Source organism: Monopterus albus, unplaced genomic scaffold (assembly GCF_001952655.1).
Source record: "Monopterus albus unplaced genomic scaffold, M_albus_1.0 scaffold105.1, whole genome shotgun sequence".
Classification (NCBI taxonomy): domain Eukaryota; kingdom Metazoa; phylum Chordata; class Actinopteri; order Synbranchiformes; family Synbranchidae; genus Monopterus; species Monopterus albus.
This window is the reverse complement of record NW_018127985.1, coordinates 1,382,325-1,407,196: the sequence shown is the minus strand read 5'-3', so window position 1 is coordinate 1,407,196 and position 24,872 is coordinate 1,382,325. Positions and strand designations below refer to the sequence as shown.

The following is a 24,872-nucleotide window of genomic DNA, read 5'->3' as shown; positions in this document are numbered from 1 at the left end:
TGGGGTATAGGGATCACACAAAGGTAGTTTTCATACAGTCTAAATTGTTAAAATTCTTTGATTTAGTGGGATATAAGACTGCTGTGTTTATGTATAAAGCCAGGAACGACTTATTACCTGGTGGAATCAAAAAGTTATTTGACGAAAGGGATGGGGGATATAATTATAATTTAAGGGGTCAGTTAAATCTAAAAGTTCATGCTATATGTACAACCAAAAAAAGATTTTGTATTTCTATAAGTGGGGTCAAATTATGGAATGGTTTAAGTGTGGACATGAAAAACAGTACTAGAATTGAGGAGTTTAAATATAAATATAAATGTATGTGTGATTCAAGATATATGCAAGAATAAGAGATTTAATCAAGAATGCATGAAGGTAGCACTCTGTTTTAAATTTTCTGTGTATTGTCTGGTGAAGAAGAGAATCACCTATGTAGAGATACTGCTTGCAGCCAATGATGCATGACATTTTTTGTATAAGATGATGTTATGGGGTAGGACTGGATAAGTCTGACTTCTTCCTACTCCATTCAAACATGTACTAGGTATAAACAAACTGATTCTGGATTAGCATTGGTTGGATCTGTGTAATTATGTGTGTGTTGATGTAATTTGTTCTGCATGTTTGAAAGAATAAATCAAATCAAATCAAATCAAAATCAATATATGGACAATTAGACAGAAAGGGTGATTACCTGGGGGTTAAAATGTTGATCTTAGTGCCAAGGGACTATTAGCTGATATAAAATGGACTGATCAGACAGAAAGCTAGAGCTGTGATTGATAGTGACAGAAAGCTTAATTACAGCTGAATCACACAGAGTTTCTCTGTCATGGCCCATTAATCTAGGCTTAGCCTTTAACTAATGCCTCCAAAGAGCCTCTCTTAATGGGTGCAGGTGAACAGATAGCTTGGGACTGTATGGGCCTGTATTGAGTACATGCACGTTCTCGCACATCAGAATGTCAACACGTGTATGCATAGCATATCTCCTTGACACATATGGATGCACTCTGCTCTGGGAAAACATACATTACCCAACACTGTCCTCATCTATCATCCTCATCCTCTCTTCTCATTTTACATCACTGTGCTTGTGCATGTGCTTGTCCATACGTTGCCCTCTTTTAGCATTCATTCGATGCCCCCCTTCTCCATTCTTCTTCTCTGCATCTTAGTTCTGATTAAAGTGTGTCCAGTACCGTGCTGATTCCTATTTCAAGAGCTCTCCTATACCTCAGTGGAATACATTTGCTGGAACTGTTGAGAGCCTCTCAGGCAGGTGAGGCAATTTTCTGCACCTTTAAAAATGGGAATTGAGTTGGAAATTTATTTCACATACAGGGATCTCCTGTCCTCACCATCGTACTATTGCTACTTATACAGTATTACCTGCTTTTTTGGTAAGGTTTGGGAGTGTGGGTAGGAGGTGCTCTGGTCTTTGTGTATACTCTTAAATATTTAATAATTTAAATGGACACTATTTCCAAGATTTGGCAAAACATGTAAAACATATTAGACATTATCTCTGACAACCCAGCATCAGATGTGTTTAATTTTTTGACAAACAGGGGTAAACCAAAATTAAATTTGGCTCAGTTTGCTCTGAGTCAATCAAGTCCTCCATCCAAGACAGAATTTGAATAAAGAGCTGCTGCTGAAGGGCTGTTTACAACAGTCACTTATCGTTGTCTGTGTAGTTTCCATAACTCTAATCAAGTTTGTGCCTGGTAACTGATCAGTAAGTGAATGTGTGTCCTGCAGAAAAGCAACAAAGACAGAGAAGCAGGAGCATCTTAATGCTGCTGTTCTTTTTACACCAACACTATTTATATTTTCTGGCAGTGAGTCAGAGGCTTTGGTTTTGAGGAAATGCCAGATGACTAAACAATTAAATAGAGATCTTTTGCAGGCTGATGAGAAGGATTTTACCAGTCAAAGGCGCCATCTGGTTTTTCCCTAAAATTAACTTGATATTAAACTCTGAAACAGATGAATACTTTCCTGGCTGGTTGTTGATATTAGCATTAGCTTTTTATTTTATGTAAATTTTCTCTCAGCCAAGTAAAATTTGTAAAGTAAGCTTGTTTTCTGTGTCTGTCTTTCACCCAAACTCTCCCAGCTTCCTATCGTCAGTGCTTTTTGTTGACAAATGAAATTGTGTTATGTGTGTTGAGAATATTTAATAAAACATTTTCTGACCGAATGTGCAGCGATAACTGCTCCAAAATTTCAAGGCAAAACGCCTTTCTTCTCAGAGGTGATAGCATGTTCATAAAAATCTATAAACACACACACAGCTCACACAGCTTGTATTTTTAATTTGTTAAAATTGAAACGAAACACGACAGAGTCTCCATTGCTCCACAATAGGCAGCCTCAGCAGGAGTCTTCCTCAGAGTCCAGGATTACCATGCAAATGACAGGCTTTTGTCCTTGAAACAATCTCTTATTGGTTGTCGCCTCCACATCTTCTGTCACTCCTCCATCCTTTCTCCCCATGCTCCTACTCCCTTTGCCTTCCTCTTAATTCTTCCATTTAAGCCTTAATCTAGTAAGCCCAATGCAGAGCATGAACCATCAATATTGTCAGTATTCCTGCCACTGTCTTGACTTAACTAAGGTGCATGCTGGAGTCCTTTTGTGAGATTTTCAAAGCTCCTTTGAGTTTCAGTCATACCATTTATAAGACAGTTTAGAAAACTGTGTCAAGGACTGTAGAACCATAGATGTATTATGCATCATGTCTGCAGGGTCAGCACAGGCACAGAGGAAGATTATTAGCAATACAGAGGATGTGAATGATGAGAAGAGTCACTGATTTTAAGAGTCAAGTGATTTTAGTAGATTTGAAGCTGACCCTGTAACTTCTTTTATGACTCATGTGCATGTCCTCACAGTCCTACAGACAGTGTTGCTGATAAACATCTAGAATGAAGTTAAACTCAGAAACATCCAGTTGCTCATGGAGTGAACTGATTGAACTTGGAGGGAGGGATCTGTAAAGGGGGCATAGAGCGGGTTTGGCTAAAAAACGCTTCTAAAAACAACATTCTAATTAATACTGATAAAGGGGAAAGGGTGCCAGTAAAGTTGGACATTAAAGATAGGTCTTGTTTGAGAACAACTGAGAGGGCATGGTGGGAGGATGAAGGGCTCATGTACAGTCTGAGTGGGATTTTGCTGCAAAGAATACATGATATGAGCTGCTGCTCTGTTTGTGAGAAGGTTGTGTATAGCCTAGAGAATACATTACCTGAGGCTAAAGTCAGAGACACTTTGGTTTGGGCACACAGTCAGAGTTTATTAAATCTGAGTCTTTGTACTCCAGCAACCTCCACATGCTGTGGCTAGGTGCAGATTATCTAACATATTTGTAAAATAAAAGATACAGATACCCACTGGATATTTATCAGCTGAATTGTTTTTCATTTATTATTGTTTACCATTAATAAACAATAACCCAAGGCTGTAGAGACAACAGTCAGTGCAGTGTGTGTCCCTGTTGATCATCTAGACTCATGGTTCTTTTATATTCAGAGCTTATTTTGTGACTACAGACTTTATTAAGCTAGATATTGAATTCCCTGACCACGCTTTGGGTTAGATTAACCCTCTCAACACTGAAGAGCCTTCCTGCTGTGGATACTAACACGGTCATGGTGCTGACTGGCATGTGTCTGAGCACTTCTAGACTCTGGCAGTGTTCGATGCTGCTAGAAGGCCCCATGCCATCAAAGTGGGGCCAGGGAGCTGCTGTTGTGGTGCATCACAAACACAGTCCACTGATCACTGACCCTCCTATCCTCAAACTGAGTTAGTTTAATACACTTCAGGAGTTGTCTTTGAAACCCAAGCAGCCCAGTGACACTAGGGACATGTAATCAAGACAATCTTCCTTATGCCTGCATGTCATTCTCAAAGCGCTGGATCTAAAACAGCTTTGAAACAGATTCATTTCTCATGTTGATTGTATCAAATGTTAAAAATCTGCATGCATCTGAGACTAATGTAATCTGAAGCTAGAGGGAGATAGAATGTCATTTAATAGAGTTGTCCACCATTTCTAGTAATATGTTTTATGTTAATGTGGTGCAAACCCCCATAATAGGGCCAAGTAGATGTTTTCTGTGAATTCAACAGTTAAGAGGAACTGTCTTCCACTGAAGCACCTGTTGTGTTCTGTTCCTCCTTCAGGTAAACAAAGCAGAGTATGTGAGTGTGTCAGCACATCCTCTTGCAATCAATAAGCAGTGAATGATCATTTCAGGAAAGGATGAGGCAAGGCTGGTTACGTCAGGGAGCAGGAAGGAGGACTGGCTGGAGCACTTCCACCAGTGATAGATGACAGGTTTTAATGCATGGGAACCCAAAGGTTGTTCAGGAAATGTATCTGAGTAAAAGCTGTGGTGCACCCTTGCTCTCAGTCAATGTACTGTGGGATATGTTACACATTTCTTGTAAATGATGGCTGTTTGCCCAGGCTACTGGGGTAACATGAGTGACTGCTGGAGGATAATAGACATGTTTAGACAGTAGATAAAATAGTAGATAAATCGGTCATGACATAGACCGTTTGATTTTCTCCTCTGGTTACACACAGACGAACACGAGGAAAAACTAGACTCTTTAAAGGTCTCAGTCATCATTAAGTTATTATGAAATACTTGATTGTTTCGCTGGAGTGTTAAAATCAATTTCATGGTAGTGATGAGTGGTATTAACACAAAACTGACATTCATTTCAAGAAAATTTAGTTAACACGAACTGGCGCAGTGTCAGCCTTAGATGAAAAAATAGCCTTTTACCACAAGGCAGTTCGTTTTCTTTTGCAAGAATCTGTGCACATATTTTCGATTTTATTTATTTTTAATTTTTTGTTTGAATGTTTTTTTCACCTACCATCAACACACTGATATGTGTGATGGCTGTGTATCTGGGTCAGGGACAAGCTGTTTCATCGACCATCGGTAGGATGAAGCAGAATACAGCTTGCTTCTCTTAGGGGCAAGCTCTTCGAGTAGCCCCATTGTGATGTGCGGTTTATGTGCCTCTTCTCCTGCTCTTATTTGTCTGCTTTAAGCTGTGTCCTCTTTATTCAGAGGACGGCCTATTCACCCATTCATCTTAAGCAATGCAGTCTGTTGAGTAATAATCTTCAAAGTGGTTTGTAGTCAGAGAAAAGCTATGTTTTTCCATTTGATGCACTGATGTCACTCTCTTTATACTGTAGGTTAAAATATTTTCAATCATCTTTGCTGTTACCAATCTGTAATCTGTATCTTATAAAGGGCTGTGAAATAAGTACCACGACAGGTATTTGTCCTTACTGCCAAATCATAACGTTACACACTATGGAGATAATGTAATTATCTACAGTTCATGAGACGGAGCTGACACCAGTCAAACCCGTTAAAACCACCATAATACCCCGACCTGCACCCCCCTTTTTTTTAAATTCCAATATTTTTCTTTCTATTCTTCTGACCCTGCTGGGGGTTTACCAGTGCCTGAGAGTGACATGGACCTCCTTGGCCTTCCCCAAAACCGTCACGTTCGCAAGCATTTTCTTTCTTTATACTTGTGTTTGTACAGGTCATTGCTAGTGAAACACACCCATTACCTGGATTTGTATCCATATTTATGGCTGAGTCGTGGGTAGTCAGATTCATCCCTGTTTTCTTATTTATGTTTTAATAATTCATATTTGGATTTTTAATAATAAATAAGATTTTTTTTTCTTCCTTCATTAATTAAACAGAGTAGAGAACACTGTTCATGTGCAGTTTGCCTGGCCAAGTTTTTCTCGTTACCTAAGTTGAGTGTGGTGGTTGTGGTGAGCTGGTGCTGTGCTGCTATGCATGCATAGATTTGGGTTTCTTTAGTCTCCTCCACTGTGTCATTAGCTGGCCAGTGCTGTGTCATTATAGAGTGCAGGCATGGGTGGACACAGCAGGAGTACAAGGTTCAGCTCTCTCTTCTCTCTCAAAGATCCTCCTCCGCATGTCCCCTTGTCTGTTTGTCTGTCCATCTGTCTGCGTCTATTTATGTCTGTATTTTTTCAGCTCTCTCTCTCTTTCACACTTCAGCTCTCAGAGTGTACATACAAATGCACAAATGCAAATTCTCTCCTGATGCTCGGGTTTGAAATGTCATGTCATGCCCCCTTTTTCATGTTTCTCTTGTTTCCAGCTGTTAAAGCTGCTGATTTTGCTTTATTGAAGCCCATATTACAATTTTTGTTGACTGGCTCAAAATAATACAACTGATAAACCTGTATTTGTGAATGAAGAACAGAGAAGAGAGCGAGGGACAGGGACATGTTTATTCTCTGATGGTGAATGCTGAACAATACACTCAAATGGCTATTCCTAAATCCAGTGAGATGTTTTTATTTTCCCGAAAACAATGTCCCAAAGCAATTTTTGATCTAATCATTTATTTATCCTTTCTGGGGGGTCTTGAGGGCCGATATGTGGCTATTGCCCAGAGGCATCATCGTGATGGGCTTGTGTGGCTTTTGTTTTGATGTAATGCTTCTTATGAGTTTTTAATGGGTTTCTCTCCCCAATCCTGCCATTAGATTAAAGATCCAGACTTTCAATCTTTCCCACAGCTCAATTCTTTATTGGGCTATATTTCCACTTTACCTTTCCTCCAGTTTCACACATTCAAGTGGAAAAGCTATTGCTTAGAGAAGCACACTAAGGGTGAAATGGTCTCCACTTCTCATGGGAAGTTATCTTTTCATAGGGTGCTAGGAGGCTTTACGGATTTTGATGTATGAAGAAATACATGGGTGGCTAGTTATAGGAACATGCTGTACTTTATGTCACCCATCCATCCATTTTCCTCCGCTTGTATGTCACCCTAAGTGTCTTAAGACAATATCAGAAAATGGAGGTTTGGCAAAGAATAAACAACACGGCCAGACATGGAGGTGCATTGCCTGATGTATTTGGTTGTAAAAGAGAACATTAACTTGAAGGAAAGCAAGCATTAAGCCATTTACCTTTTTTTTTATGAGAATGCTAACCAGAAACACATGTGCAATAATCCTATTAGAGCCAGTAGGACTGCAGCATAAAGCTGTGGGAATCCCAGCTAAATACACACCTAGCTTAATGTTAGCATTTGGGAATCATTTCAGCTCAATTCAGTTTTATTTGTGTAGTGTCACACCTCAGGGCACTTTACAGAGTAAGCTCTAGACCTTTCTATTATTATTATTATTATTATTGTTATTATTATTATTGAGAAAGACCCAACAGGTCCCCTTGGAGTAAACACTTGGTGAAAGCAGGGAGGAGAAACTCCCTGAAAGGGTAGAAATCTCTGGCAGAACTGGGCGTCCGTACAAACACCAGGCAGGTTAATGTGGCTGGTGACTGCTCATCAGAAATGTACAGCTCTAGAGCCAGGGACACCTGCAGAAAGGTACAGTGAGAGTGAGAGAGAGAGAGAGAGAGAGAGAGAGAGAGAGAGAGAGAGAGGACACACTATGGGAGAGAGAAGACACAAAGTTAATGATGTGTAGTGGTGGCATACTGCATAAATGCATGGAGAGAGAGGAGAGAGGAGCGGAGAGAGATGTGTGCTTGAAGACAGGGTGGCTTTTGTTTTAAGATGGTTGGGAAGGTGACTTTTGAAAGTTTATTCTAGTGTAATGTTACCGATATCCAATCCCTTTATTTTGAATAAGTAATTAAAATCATCTTGATTACATTACATTATCTATACTTTTTAATTACCTTGTAATTTATTTTGTGCAAGAATATTGTATGTTCCTGACAGTGATCTTTGAAGGTTTAGTTAAGAACCATCAGTTATTCTGTTGCTTTCCATCCCTGATTAATACTAAATATTTACTTTCAAACCTAGCGATAATGGTACTTATTGCCACCACGGTATTGAGTGTTTGACGGCTTCGTGCATAAAAGAAGTCATGCAGTCTTACATTAGCTTGGTATGACATGTTACACAGGCGCACACACAGACATACAGGCTACACGCAAAATCTTCCCTTACTTCCTTATCGTCTATGACTGCAAATGCTGCAGGCCATTACATCTCACCAACAATTCATACAAAGTCATTTTCTAATCAAAAGGTGCAATTACGCTCCCTTGGGCTTCTGCAAGCCTGGGGAGATGTGGGTAGATCTGCATGTTCTTCTGTTTTCCATCAAGTGTGCAATAACATTATTGTCAGCAGGTTGCTCAAAGCACAGGGAGCTGTCAAAAGGTTGCAGTGGGGTTATCGGCTCCAGTGGCTGAACACACTTCACAAGCATGTGTTTGCTCACACCTGTTCATGGGAGAAGGAGGGAGAACATAACAAACCTTGTGTTGCCATAGCAACAAAAAGGCAGAGTTACCCCCACTTCACAATGTTGCTGGGACTTTCTGTGGGGTTTATTTTGGTCTGTGTGTGTCTGACTGACCGTATGGTGTGTATAGCTTCACCCTGGAACCCTGGGAAGACACCCCATCACCCACCCCACAACCCACACTGCCTCCTTTCCACCTTCCTGCAGACAGGAGAATAGACTGGCAGTTGTTGTGCCTCTCTTTCATCTGTTAGTGTTTTCCAAGGACACCACTAGCGAGCGGAGCCTGGCGTTTTTCATCCTCGACCTGAGTCATCCACTCTTCCTCCATAGGATGAAAGGAGGGCTACTGAGAATTCACCCCGGCGGTGGTCATACAGGAAACACGTCCACCTTCACTGTGTCTGGTTTTGTGTCTGTACACATGTAAGAGCCATTTGAAGAGTGTCCAGATAATATCTCTCCATGAATGTCCATGTCAGATGGGAGTGTGAATGGTGTAATAATCCTAATGACCTTGCTGCCGATGTGTCCTTTAGGCCTGTGTGTGTACAGTAGGTACAAGTGTGTCCCTCTAACAGGAGGGTACCAGAATGAAAAGGGAGAAAGAGCAGTAATTATGGCCTCCCATGTTCAGCAGAAACATCAGAGGGAAGTAATTTGTTGCTCTATATTTAATCAGTGGAGATAACGAGAATGACTGCAGCTGTCTGGGCCTATGGGCAGGCGGACAAGCAGGAGCACCATTTCCTCTACAACCCATTAGTCTTTAATGCAGCCAACCACAGTGTCTTATTTCCATACTTTTTGGTCTTCAAATAATCAGGATTGCTCTATCTATCTCTAACCTGTCCAGTTGTACATGTTTCCTTCCTCACTTTTCTTCTATTTTCTCTCCCAGCCCTCTTGTTTCCTCTCTTCTGTCTCTTGACTTGTATCCACTAAATACATATTTTTATCTCTTCAGTCACCTGCAGCACTTCCGGTGTACTTCTCCTCTTTCTTTCTCCCGTTATCTCTACCTTGCTTACTGTCTTTCCCCATTTCTCCATCCCTCTCTTAGGGTGCAGGTAGAGTTCTATGTGAATGAGAACACGTTCAAGGAGCGCCTCAAGCTGTTCTTCATCAAAAACCAAAGATCCAGTGAGTGTTTGGTAGCATGCTTTCTCTGCCTGTAATTATTTGGATGAATTTCCTGCTGTCTGCTGTCTGTTTTGGTTACACATGAGTTGCTCTTTTTTTTTTCCTCTAAAGCAATGTGTTTCTTTTTAGTTTGTGACATGCACTCATTCTAGCGGTCCATTTTATCACCAGCTTGTCCACACTGTGTGACTGTTTTACATGTCTGCATGGTGATTTAGATTATTTGTGGACTCTTATGAGGACATCACGCCTTTATATTTATTTTCTCCTGTGTGCATAAAGTAATCAAAAATTGTTATTCACAAAACCATAGCTTGGAATAGAAACAGGTGTATATGTTGGGTTTTTTATTACTAAGGAATTCAAGATTCATTTTCAGCAGACAAGATAAAATACCATATAAATTCTCTGGTACCATTTAACCACTGCACATGCTTTATTGTAAAACTGTGATTACTTATGTTTTGGAGAATAATCTGTCGCACTGTTAAACTTTTTGGTAGTGACGATAAATCTCTTATGAGCTGCTATTCATTCCCCTGAGCTATTCTGTGTTTTGCTGTTTGTGTTGTGTCTTCTAATACTTTTATTCTTAGGAGCACAGAGAATCACACTACATCACAGAACACATAGCTTTATTTGGTGTCACACTTTTAAGTCATATATGGAGAATGTTAAAAAAAAGCATTTTCAATTATTTAAAAATGAAGAAAAGTATATCTTCATAAATTCAGCTCCTGCTATTTATTTTTAAAAACCAGTTATCTTATTTTTGCGTTACAGGTCTGCGGGTGCGGATGTTTAACTTCGCTCTGAAAGTGCTGAGCTGTCTCCTTTACATTGTCAGAGTGCTACTGGACGACCCAAAAGGGGAAAAACAGGACTGGTGAGTGAAATGGTGATAACAGGGGCCTAATGAGGTGAAACAAAGTTTGTGTGAGTGTGGAGGCCTGATAGCAGGAACAAGTGCACCAGGGGAATAGATGAGATAAGAATGTTTACAGAGTGTCCTATAAAAGGACTGGATATGAGATTATGGCCAGATAACAGGGGAGGGTGCAGGAAAGTAAACCAATATTTGGACTCAGCAAAGGGCTTGTTCAGTTTTGGTGAGAGGACCTGGACTAGAAGTCACATTCACTGCAGTTTTTTTTGTGTGTGTGTGTGCTCCCTCCCTGCAGTGTAAGCGGCGTAAACTGCACCAAACAAAACACATCAGCTCGTCCCACGAGTGAGTTTGACTGGTAAGCATACAAGTCTCTAATTTGGAATGATGGCTTCGGCCTGGTCAGAAACATTGCATAGTGCAGTCAGTGCAGCTTCATGTGACTGATGCAATTCACAATGCTGACACTAAGCACTGCAGATCCACATTCATTTGTCACAGTCCAACTCTATGGACTAGCTGTTGACATAACGTGTACGTAGTGCTTGTGCAGTCTAATCAACAGCATCTAGTGGAGATAAAGTATGTGATATACAAAAGTAGAGAGAGAGGGAGCAAAAACCTGGAAGCGTACATGACCCTGAGGCTATGTCGTGTCTCCTGCTCAGGGACCTATTGATCTAATTGGTGGCTGGTGACACTGGCTAAGCTCTGGCTCCAAATGAATAAGGAGCCTAACAGAGTGAGCTCAGGGAAGGGATGGGCCTTAGGACCAAATCAGAGCACAGGCAGGCAAGCAACCACGATAAGCCTCAGGGTGTCTCTGGGAAAAATGGCTTTCTTTCCCAATAAGAGTACATTTCCATTTGATTATGTGAAGATCATAGTTGAATTCATGGTCCCTGCTGAGTGTCATTTGTTGGGCAGAGACGAATTTTAATACACTGTCTGTTTTAGCAGCCCCTGTCTAGTTTTGGGCTTTCTTTGCCACATCTCTCTCCTCTATTTTCAGTTTTTCTCTTTCTACTGTTCTGTAGGAAACTGATCATCTGGGTGGATAGGCCTCTACCGCTGTGGGCACTGCAGGTCAGATTGCTCACTACTCTCCTGTGTAAACAGGGCCTCCGTTTATTTACACACATGTCTACATACATGAATGCACACACATGTGCACAGCAAAATGCCTGCATTTTTTTCACTGGTTTATGGGCATTTAATTTCAAACCCATTCCAGGACTTGAATACATGAAAACAGATCATTGTACTTGACATGTATGTACACTTAGCGTATGATTACACATGCATATATCTACACAATCAGACACCAGGCCGTCTTTTGTTTCACTTAAACCTGTCCCCTATGAAGCTCAGTCATTAGTACGCCTACTGTTTCCTCCCACACTCTCTTCTTTCATCTACGCAACTCTTAATTTTTCTCTCGCTGACTACACAACTCCTCTGTGGCTCTCTCATCCTCTCCCTCTCTCTCTTTTTGCAGGTGCTTGTGGCTTTCATCAGCTTTTCTGAAACTATGTTGCTTGTGTATCTGAGTTACAAGGTAAGTTGCGAGGGGGTCATGGATGCATGTGACATGCTTGAGTGGGGTGCTTGTCCACTTTGCACTCCTCTGTGTGCTCCTGCTCCTAGGCCAACATTTTCTTTTCTCCCTTGACGCTGCTTCTTTGCTGTTGCATTCGTAAAGCACCTTGCTGGGCCTTGAGGTTTCCTCAGCACTGTCCTGTTACTGACACATCAGAAACACTATAGGGGAGGCCCCTGTGTTGCTGCAGTGGGTGGCTGATCCATCAACGGATTGCCCTGCCTTTGATGTACTTGACACTATAAGCCTATGAAGTGGTCTCTCTGCAGATTACTCTGGAGGCTAGAGGGCCTTAGCATTTAGAGCTGACTGATTCCTGTGGGCATACCCTGTGCTTGTCCACCTACACTAGTCAGATTCAGGTCAGCCATATGCAGGCGACACACACATAAAAGCAGCCATGACTGACATCTTAACTTAACAGCAAAGCTTAGTGGAAACTGAGTAATGCTGCTTTTTCTATCAAATTGCATAAGATATTTGTTTGACTGTTATACATCCCAATCTGTTTTATGGTGCAAAAGCTGGTCAGCTCATTGCAGTTGGGCCTGTTATGTGATAAGCCCCTAAGGTCGCCATGACAATGAGGTTTCCTGACCCCTGCATGTGGTTTGTGTTTCCAGGGCAACATTTGGGAGCAAGTATTACGTGTCCCCTTCATTCTGGAGATGATCAGCGCCATTCCCTTCATGATCACTGTGAGTAGACAAATAGGCATTACCGACAACACAGAGTATCTCAGGCAACTATTTGTTGTTTTTGGCCATCAGACACATTAAAGCAATGAGACCAAGCAGACTGACACTTTCTCTTCTTTGCAGGTGATTTTGCCCTCTCTCAGAAATCTCTTCATCCCTGTATTTCTCAATTGCTGGCTGGCCAAACACGCTTTGGAGAACATGATAGTGAGTGCAGCATTACTTCCTTATCCCGTTTTTTTCATTACCCACAATCTCAACATCCATCTCTGTTATGTAATTTTGTCAGCAGACAGTTGCCCCTCTCTGTTTCTGACATTTAAGTGCAGCAGTTTTATCTTAAACACTCTACCATGAAGACAGAGCCATCACCAAACATTTACACCTGCAAACCTCCTTTGATAATTAAGTTTTTAACATTTTTCACCTATATATACTTTATCGCACCCAGCTAAGTAAGCTTGCTTTCTGTTCTGTATAGTCCAGCACCATTTTTATCTCCTTTTTAAATTATACTTGATCCAGTGTTTCCCAGTATTCATCAACTGCATTTCTTTTCATTTCTATACATTTAGTCATATCTTTCTGTCTGTGTGTCTGTCTGTCTGCAGAATGATCTCCACAGGGCGATCCAGAGGACACACTCAGCCATGTTTAACCAGGTGGTGATACTCATCAGCACACTGGTGTGTCTCATGTTTACATGGTGGGTATCCTTATTGCTGTCACAGAATTGAAAGGGGGTAACAAGGAGGGGAAAGAGAGAAAAGAGAGGTATTGAATGAAGGCTGGACAGGAAGTGAAGGTTGTCATAGGCTTGGACAGAAAGAAATGGACAAGCAAAGGTGCAATATATGTAGAGAACGAAACTAACAGAAGAGAAAACGCTGCTCCTGGAGCCAAGAGAAAGAAAGACAGCGAGCAGAAAGGTAATTGGTAACCATGAGAGCGTGATAGTGCTCTGAAATGACAACTGGTGATTGCTTCAGCGCAGTGGAGGATGTGTCAGCTCACTACATATCTGGTGTGAAAGCCTGAGCTAATCCAGAAGATCCTACTCACAGAGCTCTGTGACCATTTCATGGTTGACATTTGCCTGTTGATTCATCTGTCCCTTAAGGATCACAATAATATGCACAGCTTTCACTTGCAAACCTACTGTATATACACAATTGTACATTTCCACCCCCATGTCCACACATAGAAAATCACACATGGACTGTATGCACAGGTGTGAAAGATACTGTAGCTCTTGGCATAATGGTTCCTTAAGGCTTCTATACTTCACCCAGTGGGGTCTTTTTCTCAGTGATGCTCACTTCTTTTTCCTTACTTGCTCTGTTTTATATTCCCCTCCCTGCCGACCTCAATCAGCATCTGCGGTATCCAGCACCTCGAACGAGCAGGCAACAACCTGACCCTGTTTGACTCGCTGTACTTCTGCGTGGTCACCTTCTCCACAGTGGGCTTTGGAGATGTCACCCCTCGGATCTGGCCCTCACAGCTCCTGGTGGTTATTATGATCTTCGTAGCACTCATTGTGCTTCCCATTCAGGTAGGAAACAACGGTCACAACCTTTAATACAATCACTGACAAGTAGCAAAAAAATAGATATGATTAGTTGCAAAGTGTGAGTGTAATGCAGTGCAAGAAACAAGATTTCTATGTATAACACAAAGCTCTAAAAGTGAATTTATTGACTTGTTGCTTAGAGAAACCCTGGAGGCTAAAACCCATTTAACTCATTTTGACTTTTGGAGCATTCAACAGCAGTGCCGTCCAGTTTATGTGGAGGTACAATAATCTCAAATAAACTAAGGCTGGCCTTCAGAGGGACCAGTAAAATCGTTCCTAAATTAACAAATGGGATTATTTTAAAACCCCGCAAATACCAAATTGTTCTCCATGCTAAAGTCATTACAAAAGGTTTTGTCCGTTAAGACTAATAATTCTTGTATTTCCCCCTGGCACAATAATATGATGACTCATTGCATCCTACATAGATTTACAGCACTATTTTTATCCAGAAAACAGCAGAGTGCCTTCCTTACCCGCTCAGTTCCCCAGATCCCTCTCCTGTCATTTAGCTGGTCCACAGAGGGAAGCTCACGACAGAGAAGAGGAACCATTACCACTCTTACAAAAACTGTGCCAGGTCTGAAAAAAACACCTTGACAAACATATCAGTTTCACTTTCTCTTAATGGTTGTTCCTCATATTTGTGTAAACCTTTTACCCCTGAGGTAGCTGATGCAAATGTGTGTCTCTCAAAAAGATGTGAAACTGCTAAACAGGAGGAATTTCCTTCATGTGTGTGGCTGTACCTGCAGTGAGAGAAAGGTCTCTCTAGGCAGCACTTCACATTCTGCTGAACAATTCACAAATGATTGTGTTTACTGACAAGTCTTATTTTGTTGTAAATTGGATTTATTTTGTGATGACCCTACATTTCTTTTTTTATTGTGTCACATAAGCAGTAGGTGTAGGGCTACATCCTACACACGCCTGATCAACTAGCCTTTGAACACAGACTGTTCTCTTTTGTTTTTCATCGGCTGTGAAGATGCTTTTGCTGAACTTTCATGAGCCAAGTCATAAAACAATGGCAATCTGTGCATCACCAACATTTCATTCTCCCCACTCCCTCGCCCCATCTTTCATCCATAAATACCCCTTGACATTTCAAAACTGGCTCCCCTTAGCCCAAACTCCAAACCCCACCCTGTGTGTGTATGTGTGTGTCTGTTTGAGTCCTGCCGTGGCCAGTCTCCAGGCCACACAGGAGAGCAACAGATTCAGGATTCACCTAATATCTATTTCTTAATGCTATCCCTTTTGGTTTTCCTGTACCTGAGCACAGCACACTACAAAACTACTGAAAAAACATCTCTTGACAAAATGAATCAACTTAATTTGTGGGAAAATGATGACATCCAGGACATAAATGAGCTATGTCTATTGAATTCTTTTGACATGCTGTGTGTTTAGAAGCATTGCTGCTGCTGCTGTTGCTCCTGAGCAGAGGGTTCAGTACCTCAACTCATCACTTGTTAAGTAATGACTTCATGTCAATTAAATCAAGAAGATTCTTTGGGGAGGAATCATTGGAAATTAGGGAAATTTGTGCACTATGACTGACAATAGACTCAGAGCCATTATATGAAAAGGATAGTTTGGATATTTGGGGACCTGCACTTGTTTCTGCTTAGAAATGAGCTTTACCCTTTAGTGTTAATGTGAAGACAGTCGTAAGCAGAATGATCTGAGTAGCCTCTGCCACTGACTGAAGTTTAAACTGTAGCTAGGGCTGATTGTTTATGGGTTTTATGAGCATTTCATTCTTAATCCAGGATTAAATCCTTGATAGTAATAATTGGGGGAAATATGATTTTAAAAATTCCACTAATAACAAAACCAAGCTGTCGTTTAAGCATAAGCTCATTTATATGTTTGGTGCAGTTTTGTTCTTTCCCTTTTTAATTACTGAAAACTTCTTTGTGCCTTGTCTGTTGGAAGAGGACATGCAGTGATCAGCATCTTTTTCAGCAATATAAAACAAGTTTTTAGCAAAAATCTGTATAAGATGGACTCTTTCCTGCATCTCAGTCTATAAAATTAAAAGACTTTTCACCATTCGACCATGCACTCAGCTCTCCCAGCACATTAAAAAAGCTTTGCAGTCTAATTTACCTTCCCCTGTTAATCGCTGCTATCACATTACATTTAGCCACATCCTGAACCAAATCTCCACTTATCTTAATTCCCCCAAACACTCTCCCTAATCAAACAGAAACACTATACAGTACAAGACATTGTTTTTGTTTCATATACCACCTGGCTCCTCCCTGTATTCCAGCTAACTTAATCCAATTTCCATCGGTTGAATGTGATGGATGTCCTTCTGAATGCAGTTTGAGCAGCTGGCCTTTCTGGGGATGGAGCGGCAGAAGGCGGGGGGGAACTACAGCCGCTACAGGGCGCAGACAGAGAAACACGTGGTGCTGTGTGTCAGCTGTCTCAAGATCGACCTCCTCATGGACTTCCTGAATGAGTTCTTCGCTCACCCCCGACTACAGGTCTCACCAAATGGTTTTTAGTAGGACTTAGTGGTGTTTGGGTGTCTCATGTTTGTGTGTATTTGTTGTCTGTATTCTTCTACAGGAGCCAGACAGGTTAATTCACCCATAGCATGAAACAAACCATTATTTTATTCATGTTGATGACGTGTGTGTTTGCTTGAGAGTACATACATGTGTGCACTTTTATTTTAATAACAACAGAGTGTTCTGTGGAGGGGGTCATTTAGAATTTATCCTCAACAGAGACTGTATGAAAAGACTACTTTAGGGAGCAGGGTTTGGATGTATGGTTATAGAGACAATTTGATTTAATAGCTCAAGTTAAAAAAAATGTAATGATGAAGACTTTTAGATGAAAAATCATTGCTACATCAAAACTCCTGTTCCCTCTCACTTTCTACTTACCAACATGCTATGAATAAAAATTCTTCATAGATAATGACAGTCATAGACAGAACCTGCATGTTAATGTGCATTTACTTTGCTTTATTTTGTTACTGTAAGTCACATGGACTCACACATAATGTGTTTACTAGAGTTTCATGCAGCTATTGTATTGCAAGAAGATAAAAATCAGTCCAGTCTAATCTGACTCACTGTCAGTTCACTTCTGTGGAAATGCAGTGTTCGTTTATTAAATAAATAAATATTATGACACTGCTTGATAATAATGATAATCACTTTTATTGGCCAAGTATGTTTTCAGGTTGAGATTAGATGTTATGTCTTTCTTGTAGTTAGTCTCTGTTCAGTTACCAACTGTGTGTGTTTGTGTGTGCAGGACTACTATGTGGTGATCCTGTGCCCAGCAGAGATGGATGTGCAGGTTAGGAGGGTCCTTCATGTCCCTCTGTGGGCCCAGAGAGTCATCTACCTACAGGGGTCAGCCCTCAAAGACCAAGATCTAATGAGGGCCAAGTGAGTCATTGTGATAAAACGCAAGAGCATTTAAGAAGCTAGCTTTAAAACATTGTCCACTCAGTATAACAATATTCTATTTAGTTTAGTATAAACTCTCATATGAAATCTAGTAAAACTATTAATGGCCCAGCATGATTGCCCAAAAACCCCTGAAAATACCTGAATTAAAACATCTTGAAATGAAAGGCCTCATGTGTCAAAGCTGGAGCTCATGATTAATACTTACAGTAAGTACCTAAAGTCTTGAAGTAACAGCTGCAATTACGATTTGAGTCAGAGTGCTTATTGTTTACCCCCGGGCCTCTCACGATACAGCCACAGCACCTTAGGCGAGCTTGGTGACGGGGAAACAAAAGCAGCAAACGCCTGTTTATTTAATCTCCCTGTCTCCTCGCCTCCTACTATCTCATCCATAAATGGCATCGGCTTGAAAGACACTGTTCGTTTGTTGTACTCTTGTCCTTTTTTTCCTCTTTTGTCCTCTGACTCAGTAACATGACATCACCCTTCTTCCCCTGTCTTCTCTCATCACTGCTTCCCCAATTGTCTCTCCCTCCCTTTCTTTTATCTACCCGTCTTGCTCCCGTGGCCACATGCACTACTAACCTTTTGCAGGATGGACGATGCTGAGGCCTGCTTTATCCTCAGCAACCGCTTTGAAGTGGATCGCATAGCCGCTGTACGTTTCTCACACTGCACAACATCCATATTAAGTGGTCTCACCTGCTTTAAAAACATTTTTTTAAACAAATTACCACAATTTTGCTTTTAGTATTTTCCTGGAGTGAATTGTTTTTTTCCCCAGATCATTGCTTCATAAAAACTAATTAAAGCATCAGTTGATATAAGTGGATTTAGCCCAGTGCACTAGCATAACAGAGAGCAAAAGAAACAGATGTGACATTAATAAGCAGCTATACACTGGCATATGTGGGAAATAAAGAAAACTGTGAACTTTATTAGTGGGGTGTTACACTGCAGCAGTGGATACTATGATAGTGAGTTGATAAATCTGTGTTTAACAGTCTTGGTCCAGACTTAAATACCTCAACAACTATTGGAATAATCCCTGTGAACGTATTCATGATCCTCAGAGGATGCCAACTTTGGAAATCTCCTGACTTTTCATCTAATGCCACCATGAGGTTGATTTTTTTAAACTAAAAGTTTCAACAAATGTTGATTTGATCAAGATGCTTTTAGCTTCCAGAATGATTTGTGATGTTGGTGATTCTTTCATTTTACAACTAGTACAACCATCACTAGACGATAAGCTCCAATTTATTCAATGCTATGATTTATAACCAAATACCTGTGGAACTAATCATACCATCAGCCTTAGGTGTACCTTGTGTTTAGTGCTAATGTTAACATGCTAATGCACTAAAGTAAAATGGTGAATGTGGTAAACATTGCTAGACATTGGCGTGTTAGCGTTAGCTCTGTTAGTCTATTAGCTCACAGCAGGGCTGCACACATGCAGAGAGTTTTTGTCTTGATTTTCTTTTGACTGGATTTGAATAGTCCGTTTAATTCAACAAAACTTTTACTCGGTTCTCCATAGCCACAGCACATGTTTTGTCTAGCTTTGAATACCTCTCCATAGAAAGATAACAGGATTGCATTGCTCTGAACTGCTACAAGGGCCACTCCATTGATCTGTGCAGCCAGTGGTTTGGAGAGGAATTGCAATCTCATGCTGCTAATGATCAGTTTCTACTGCTCTTTCTTGCTTTGTCATTCTTTTCCTCTATCCCTCTATTGTTTTCACTCTATCCATCTCACTCATCTCCGTCTCCAATTTCCTCAGGATCATCAGACCATCCTTCGAGCCTGGGCTGTGAAAGACTTCGCTCCAAATTGCCCCTTGTATGTCCAAATTCTGAAGCCAGAGAACAAGTTTCACGTCAAATTTGCAGGTGGGCAGTTAGTATGAAATCAAAAACACTGGCAGTGAAAGTGTGTGTGTCTTGTTTGGATGCTGTTATTTGAGTACATCAGGATGCAGGAACTTATGGGATGACACCAACTAAAAATGATCTTCCAGGCTTAATTTGACAGGTGGTTTTTGTGCAGTCTGTGACAGAATTCGTGTTGTCACTGGGTATAATGCATAACAATGTAAAAGATGAATGGTTAAGTAAGCATTTTTATTTTTCTGCTGCTTGGTTGCATTACAATGAGATAGATAACTGAGCTATCCTGTCTGCACCTTATTTCTAGCGTCTGTCATCAGCTGTCAGATCAAATTCTACCTGAGTTTGTCTGATTTGAAAGCCTTTAAAAATGTTGCTTCTATCAGCATGTCTTTGCAGCAGCTGAGCTCCCTGTCCTCCTAGTTCTAAAAAAGTGCAGGACAGATTGGTTTGTCTTGGCTGTAAGCTTTCTGAGGGTTTCAGTGAGTCTTTGGAGAGCTTCCCTTCTTCTCCTGCTCAACAGAAGACACCAATCAATCATCTTTGAGAGAAAGAAGAAGAACCAAACGTTCTTTCTCACCCTTTCCTCTCTCTTATACATGTCTCTGCCTACAGCCAGGGAGAGGACAAACTCAATTCGAGCTCGCCGCCTTCATCCCAGCTGTCGCTATGAATGATGAACTTTTCACTTGGCTTCTTTATCAAAGAAAATCCCCTTCTGAGTTCTGCTGCTGCACTAACCTGACAGACGAGCTCACCCAACAAGGATTTCTCATTTGCCTATAAACACAGGACTTTCCCCCGGGACGAGCTGTGTCTAGTTCCTGCATGTAACGTGTCTTTTTCACCCAAACAAGTAGTGTTTGTTCCTAAATCTAGCAAATAGTCTGTGAGCCGTAACAAAACCATAACACTTTCATAATCATAAAGGCATATTTATGACAGGGTTCAAGACAACGGAGTACTGAAAGCTTGCCATCGGAACTGTGTGTTTATGACTGTTTCCATGACAACAGAAATCCATAAATCTTGCCGGTACAATATACTGTATATTGTTTTCGGTGTCGGTGGAGTTCTTGCAATTCCGCCTGCCAAGGGATACTCCTGTGAGAGGGATGGGACAAATGACCATGTGGGTCGGTTAGAAGACTTGTTGACAGACATTCAGTGCTGACTAGAAACTGCACTGTAGGTCTACAGTGAAAAGTAAAGTACCCTTTAAAGCACTTGAAATATGAGTTTGAACAAAGGAAAGTTTATAGTTAGTTGACTAAAATGTCCTTCTAATCCTGAAGTCATCATCAGTAGATGTGGAGATAAAATCACAATGCTGCCTGTCACTTGTGCATTACTATAAGTACAGATGCCATGTTTTGACACTACTTGGAATATACTCACTAAGTGCTAGTGTGGGAGGCATTAATGAGCAAGAGATAGAGGATTTAATTTGGTCCACAGGAATAGCTTAATAACAGTTTGGCGTTCATTAGAAAAGATCGGTATGATGCTGCAGTGAGGCAGGAAACCCTGAGGTGTTACAGTAACCAAACAGAACTGGGTACAGAGTGTCGATTGATTATCTCCTCAGTTTATGTTTTGAACAACAATAGCCAGTCGGTCTCCTGAGCTCAGCTCATTGTAACCCCACAGAGCGGAGAGCAGCTCACTCATACAAACAATAATGGCCTACTGATTTAATTAGCTTAACCGTGGACCCGTGGTCAGGTCGTGATTGTACTCTCCAAAGGGTGCAAATAACCACATCTGCACACAAATATACACACACAGGGATTACGCCTTTAATATCAGTCTGTGATAGAAAACAACACACACCCTGAAGAGATGGGTCCAAAGCCCAGACTTGATCTAAGTGAGGGCAACATAAAAAGAAAGTGTGTGTGTATGCACAATGTGTCAAGGCCGGTAATTTGTTTCTCTCTGAATTTGTTTCTTGTGCTGAAGGATAGAGGGCAGAATGGAGGGCTGTGGTGGAGGGTAAGCAGAGAAGAAGGTGGGAAGTGAAGGGATCCCAGTGGAGAAAAGAGGCACAAGAAGGGCAATGAATATTGGGGAAAAAAGATGCAGTTTGGTGTGTGCCTCCTTTGGCTGCTTTCAGAGTTAGGTATATGTGTGTGTGAGAGAGAGAGAGAGCGATAGAGAGTGGCATGTGTGTGCAGCAATAATGAATGCTGGAGCTACACAGATAAAACACCAGTGTTTTTGTCTTTTCCCCTGCAGGCTTCAGATGCCCACTGCTCTGTTAAAGCTTCCGCTTTGAAAGAAATTCACAAGCTGAATACCAAGAGGCTACTGTGTCTGTTTGTGTGTGAGCTGCATTATGATGCACTGTTCAGAGCCAAAATAACATTCAGCACAGTGTCCACAGCCATCCATCTTAATTGTCATGTGCCTCACCTGCTCAGCTTCAGGCACACAGACCTGACTAATTTATTACAAACTGCTTCTCAGCTGGCCTCCTGTTACTCAGTCTGGCAGTTGATTGAGGTCATACCAGGGTCTGACGTTTGTCACCAATTATCTCCTAATACAGAGCATATATTGTGCTTTTAGAACCTAGCTCAATATTGTTGGCAGACAAGACAGCCCTAGTATGCCCGTTTGCTCATCGCTGAAGAAAATGCAATCCAGAATTACACCATTAATTGCTCAGTTTTTCCTGTGTGGGAACGGGTAGATGAGAAACTGTCAGCTACGTTTGCTCAGTTGGGTTTGGTCAAAGTGTTCGATGATGTGAGTGTGTGATGGTTCAATAAGGCCAACAAGGGTCGCTGGCCCCAAAAACCGAGCCGTGGGCTACAGCGACGCCATAAAATTTCTCCCATCGGAGTAAACAGGGAATGTGTGTAAACGGGGTAAGGAGGAGTCACGGAGCATTTTTGGCACAGCTGTCGTGTTAGACAAACATCAAGTGCCATTTAGACATTTCCAAACATAAAATAGTGACATATTTGGTTGTGTAAGTACAGAGCCACACTAACATAATTTCATAAGTAAAATGGAAAGCATGTTATCTGTGTTGTCTGTCTGAGTTTGGAGATGTTACCTTGGGCTGTGGGAGCATGTATAACATAAAAGGTTACTCAAAAATAACCTATAAAAAATTACTGCAGCACATCTGAAGTCCTGTTTACTCTCTGCATCACTAAGTATCACTGTGAGTAAATTAGAGATCTTAGGTCATCACACCTGGATAAATGAAGAGGGATTTCATAACCAAGAAAAAAAAAACTCTATACATTTCTTTGTCCCTCAGTCACCCCCACACACTGACTGAGGCTTGGAAATTCTTTTTCAACAGCACATTTGTATTCACTGATGTGTACAGAGAGTTCAGAGTTGAAACCTTCTTGCAGCGCTGCGAGTGTTTGTGTTTTGCCAAGGTATGGGTGACCTCAGCTGTTTTGTCTCTCTTGGTTTCTATGTCTTTCAGATCATGTGGTGTGTGAAGAGGAGTTTAAGTACGCCATGCTGGCTTTAAACTGTGTGTGCCCTGGTACCTCGACACTCATCACTCTATTGATCCACTCCTCCAGAGGACAGTGAGTTCTCTCAGTTTCTTTCTCCCTATTCCGCTTCTCTTTAATTGATCACAGTACAGTCTGAGTCAAAATATACATTAGATATAATGTGCAGAGCTGAGCTTCTTCTTGCCTCACTTTTTTGGCTTGTTTGTTTTCAGAACAGCATACCAAGAGGCCTTCAAACAACGTGTAGGAGCCTTTCAAGCCCTCAACAGGTAGGATGCATCTTATCTGTATTCACACCCAGGAATTTTAAGCTACATTTGTGGTCAATGTTCATCCAAATCTTTTATCAATTTCCATAGTTGGGATGCTGTGCCATGTGATCTGTGTGGAGATTTTGTAAACTATGTTGCATACTACGTTTAAAATGGCAGCAGCTACACACTGCACACCATGTTTCTGAAACTTTACACAAATCTGTAGTGTGTCTTGTTTGGTTTAGTGTTTCATTCACAAGTTTAACTTGTTTATTTACTTGCTCAGTCCCTCTTTATGCAGACATGATTGCAGCGAGTACCAGCATGTTAGCTGAGCAAACTGTTCAATACACAAAGATGTTTTTTTGTTACGACATGATAGCAGAAAAATACCTGTACCTAAAGTCTGATTTCATTTACATAACTTTTTTTGTTATTTTGGTCAAATATAATGTCCACCAGTGATAATGCATCTTTTTTTTTTTTTTTACTCATCCTAAATCCACTCTGTGATACTAATGTAAACAGAAGGGTACGGACACATAACATAAACCAGCTATCATTCCTGAAGTAACGTGAGAAATCAGATACAACACAAACAGCAGCCTAATCCACATTACTAATGGCTTCTGTTACTTAAGGGAGTCTTTTTATTCATGTTTGTATATGTATATTTTCAGTAATGAATAGGAATTTTAAAAATGCAGACATTTATATGTAAAAATACAGTTTGAACTAGTGTCTTTTGGTTCGACAGTTAAAAGCACAGTGTTTCATAAGTATGCTTCTATATATGGACTTGATGCCATTTGGTTTATTGGCTGTGACAATGCTACATGACTAGGATTTGTCCTCCTTCCCTGCCTTGCACTTAGTTCCTGTAAACTGCAAACTTGCTATAACACTTGTTTATATAATGCAGTCTTTGTCGCAGGCCTCCTACATCCACACTGCCCCCACAACCCTGCTTCCTGTTATCACCTCTTTATTCTGTGCGTCTAAAGCCATATTCCCCCCTGAAAAAATGTTGTCCACTTAATGGTGTGAATGTGCGCATCAGGGATCTATTGCTCAGACAGGCTGGATGTCCTTGCCAACATCCCTGTGCTGATGAAGTATTGATCAGCAGCACTAACACAGATGTAAGATGTTACCTCTGCAACTTCAAGTGGAAAATCTTCTGATGTGGCCCTGGTACTTTGTGTTATATATTTTAAAGGTCAGTCTTTCCCAACATGGCCAATCATTCCTTTTTTCTGTCTCAGGGAAGGCAGTGCATGCTCAGCGGACCAATGGCACCGAACCTACCGGCGCTGCTCAGCCAACGAGGTGCATCACATCCGCCTGGAGGAAAGTAAATTCTTTGGAGAATACCAGGGCAAGAGTTTCACCTTTGCCTCATTTCATGCTCACAAAAAGTAAGTAATAATGTGAAAAAGCCAAGAGATGAAGGTGCACCAACCTTCACAATTCAGAACTGACCTCGTCTGTGTGGCTGCAGGTACGGAGTGTGCCTGATTGGAGGACGCAGACTGGACACTACAAACATCCTGC

At 41.1% G+C, this 24,872-nt stretch overlaps 1 protein-coding gene across 7 annotated transcripts in view; it reads left to right on the top strand.

Moving 5' to 3' along the window:
- The window catches only part of kcnt2b (potassium sodium-activated channel subfamily T member 2b), a 35,996-nt gene that overhangs the window by 3,228 nt on the left and 7,896 nt on the right, over positions 1 to 24,872 (top strand). For 2 of the 7 annotated variants that reach the window (XM_020610325.1, XM_020610323.1), the window contains exons 2-18: positions 9,396 to 9,475; positions 10,259 to 10,361; positions 10,657 to 10,719; positions 11,399 to 11,447; positions 11,860 to 11,919; positions 12,585 to 12,659; positions 12,783 to 12,866; positions 13,271 to 13,365; positions 14,034 to 14,214; positions 16,572 to 16,736; positions 17,521 to 17,657; positions 18,276 to 18,339; positions 19,471 to 19,579; positions 23,028 to 23,136; positions 23,277 to 23,333; positions 24,584 to 24,736; positions 24,820 to 24,872. The exon at positions 24,820 to 24,872 is cut by the window's right edge and continues 192 nt beyond it. In XM_020610325.1, coding sequence (XP_020465981.1) covers positions 9,396 to 9,475; positions 10,259 to 10,361; positions 10,657 to 10,719; positions 11,399 to 11,447; positions 11,860 to 11,919; positions 12,585 to 12,659; positions 12,783 to 12,866; positions 13,271 to 13,365; positions 14,034 to 14,214; positions 16,572 to 16,736; positions 17,521 to 17,657; positions 18,276 to 18,339; positions 19,471 to 19,579; positions 23,028 to 23,136; positions 23,277 to 23,333; positions 24,584 to 24,736; positions 24,820 to 24,872 — 1,637 coding nt within the window. Of the gene's footprint in view, positions 1 to 9,395; positions 9,476 to 10,258; positions 10,362 to 10,656; positions 10,720 to 11,398; positions 11,448 to 11,859; positions 11,920 to 12,234; positions 12,324 to 12,584; positions 12,660 to 12,782; positions 12,867 to 13,270; positions 13,366 to 14,033; positions 14,215 to 16,571; positions 16,737 to 17,520; positions 17,658 to 18,275; positions 18,340 to 19,470; positions 19,580 to 23,027; positions 23,137 to 23,276; positions 23,334 to 24,583; positions 24,737 to 24,819 lie in introns of those variants that run through there. The other 5 variants (XM_020610327.1, XM_020610326.1, XM_020610329.1 and 2 more) reach the window with 5 other exon arrangements.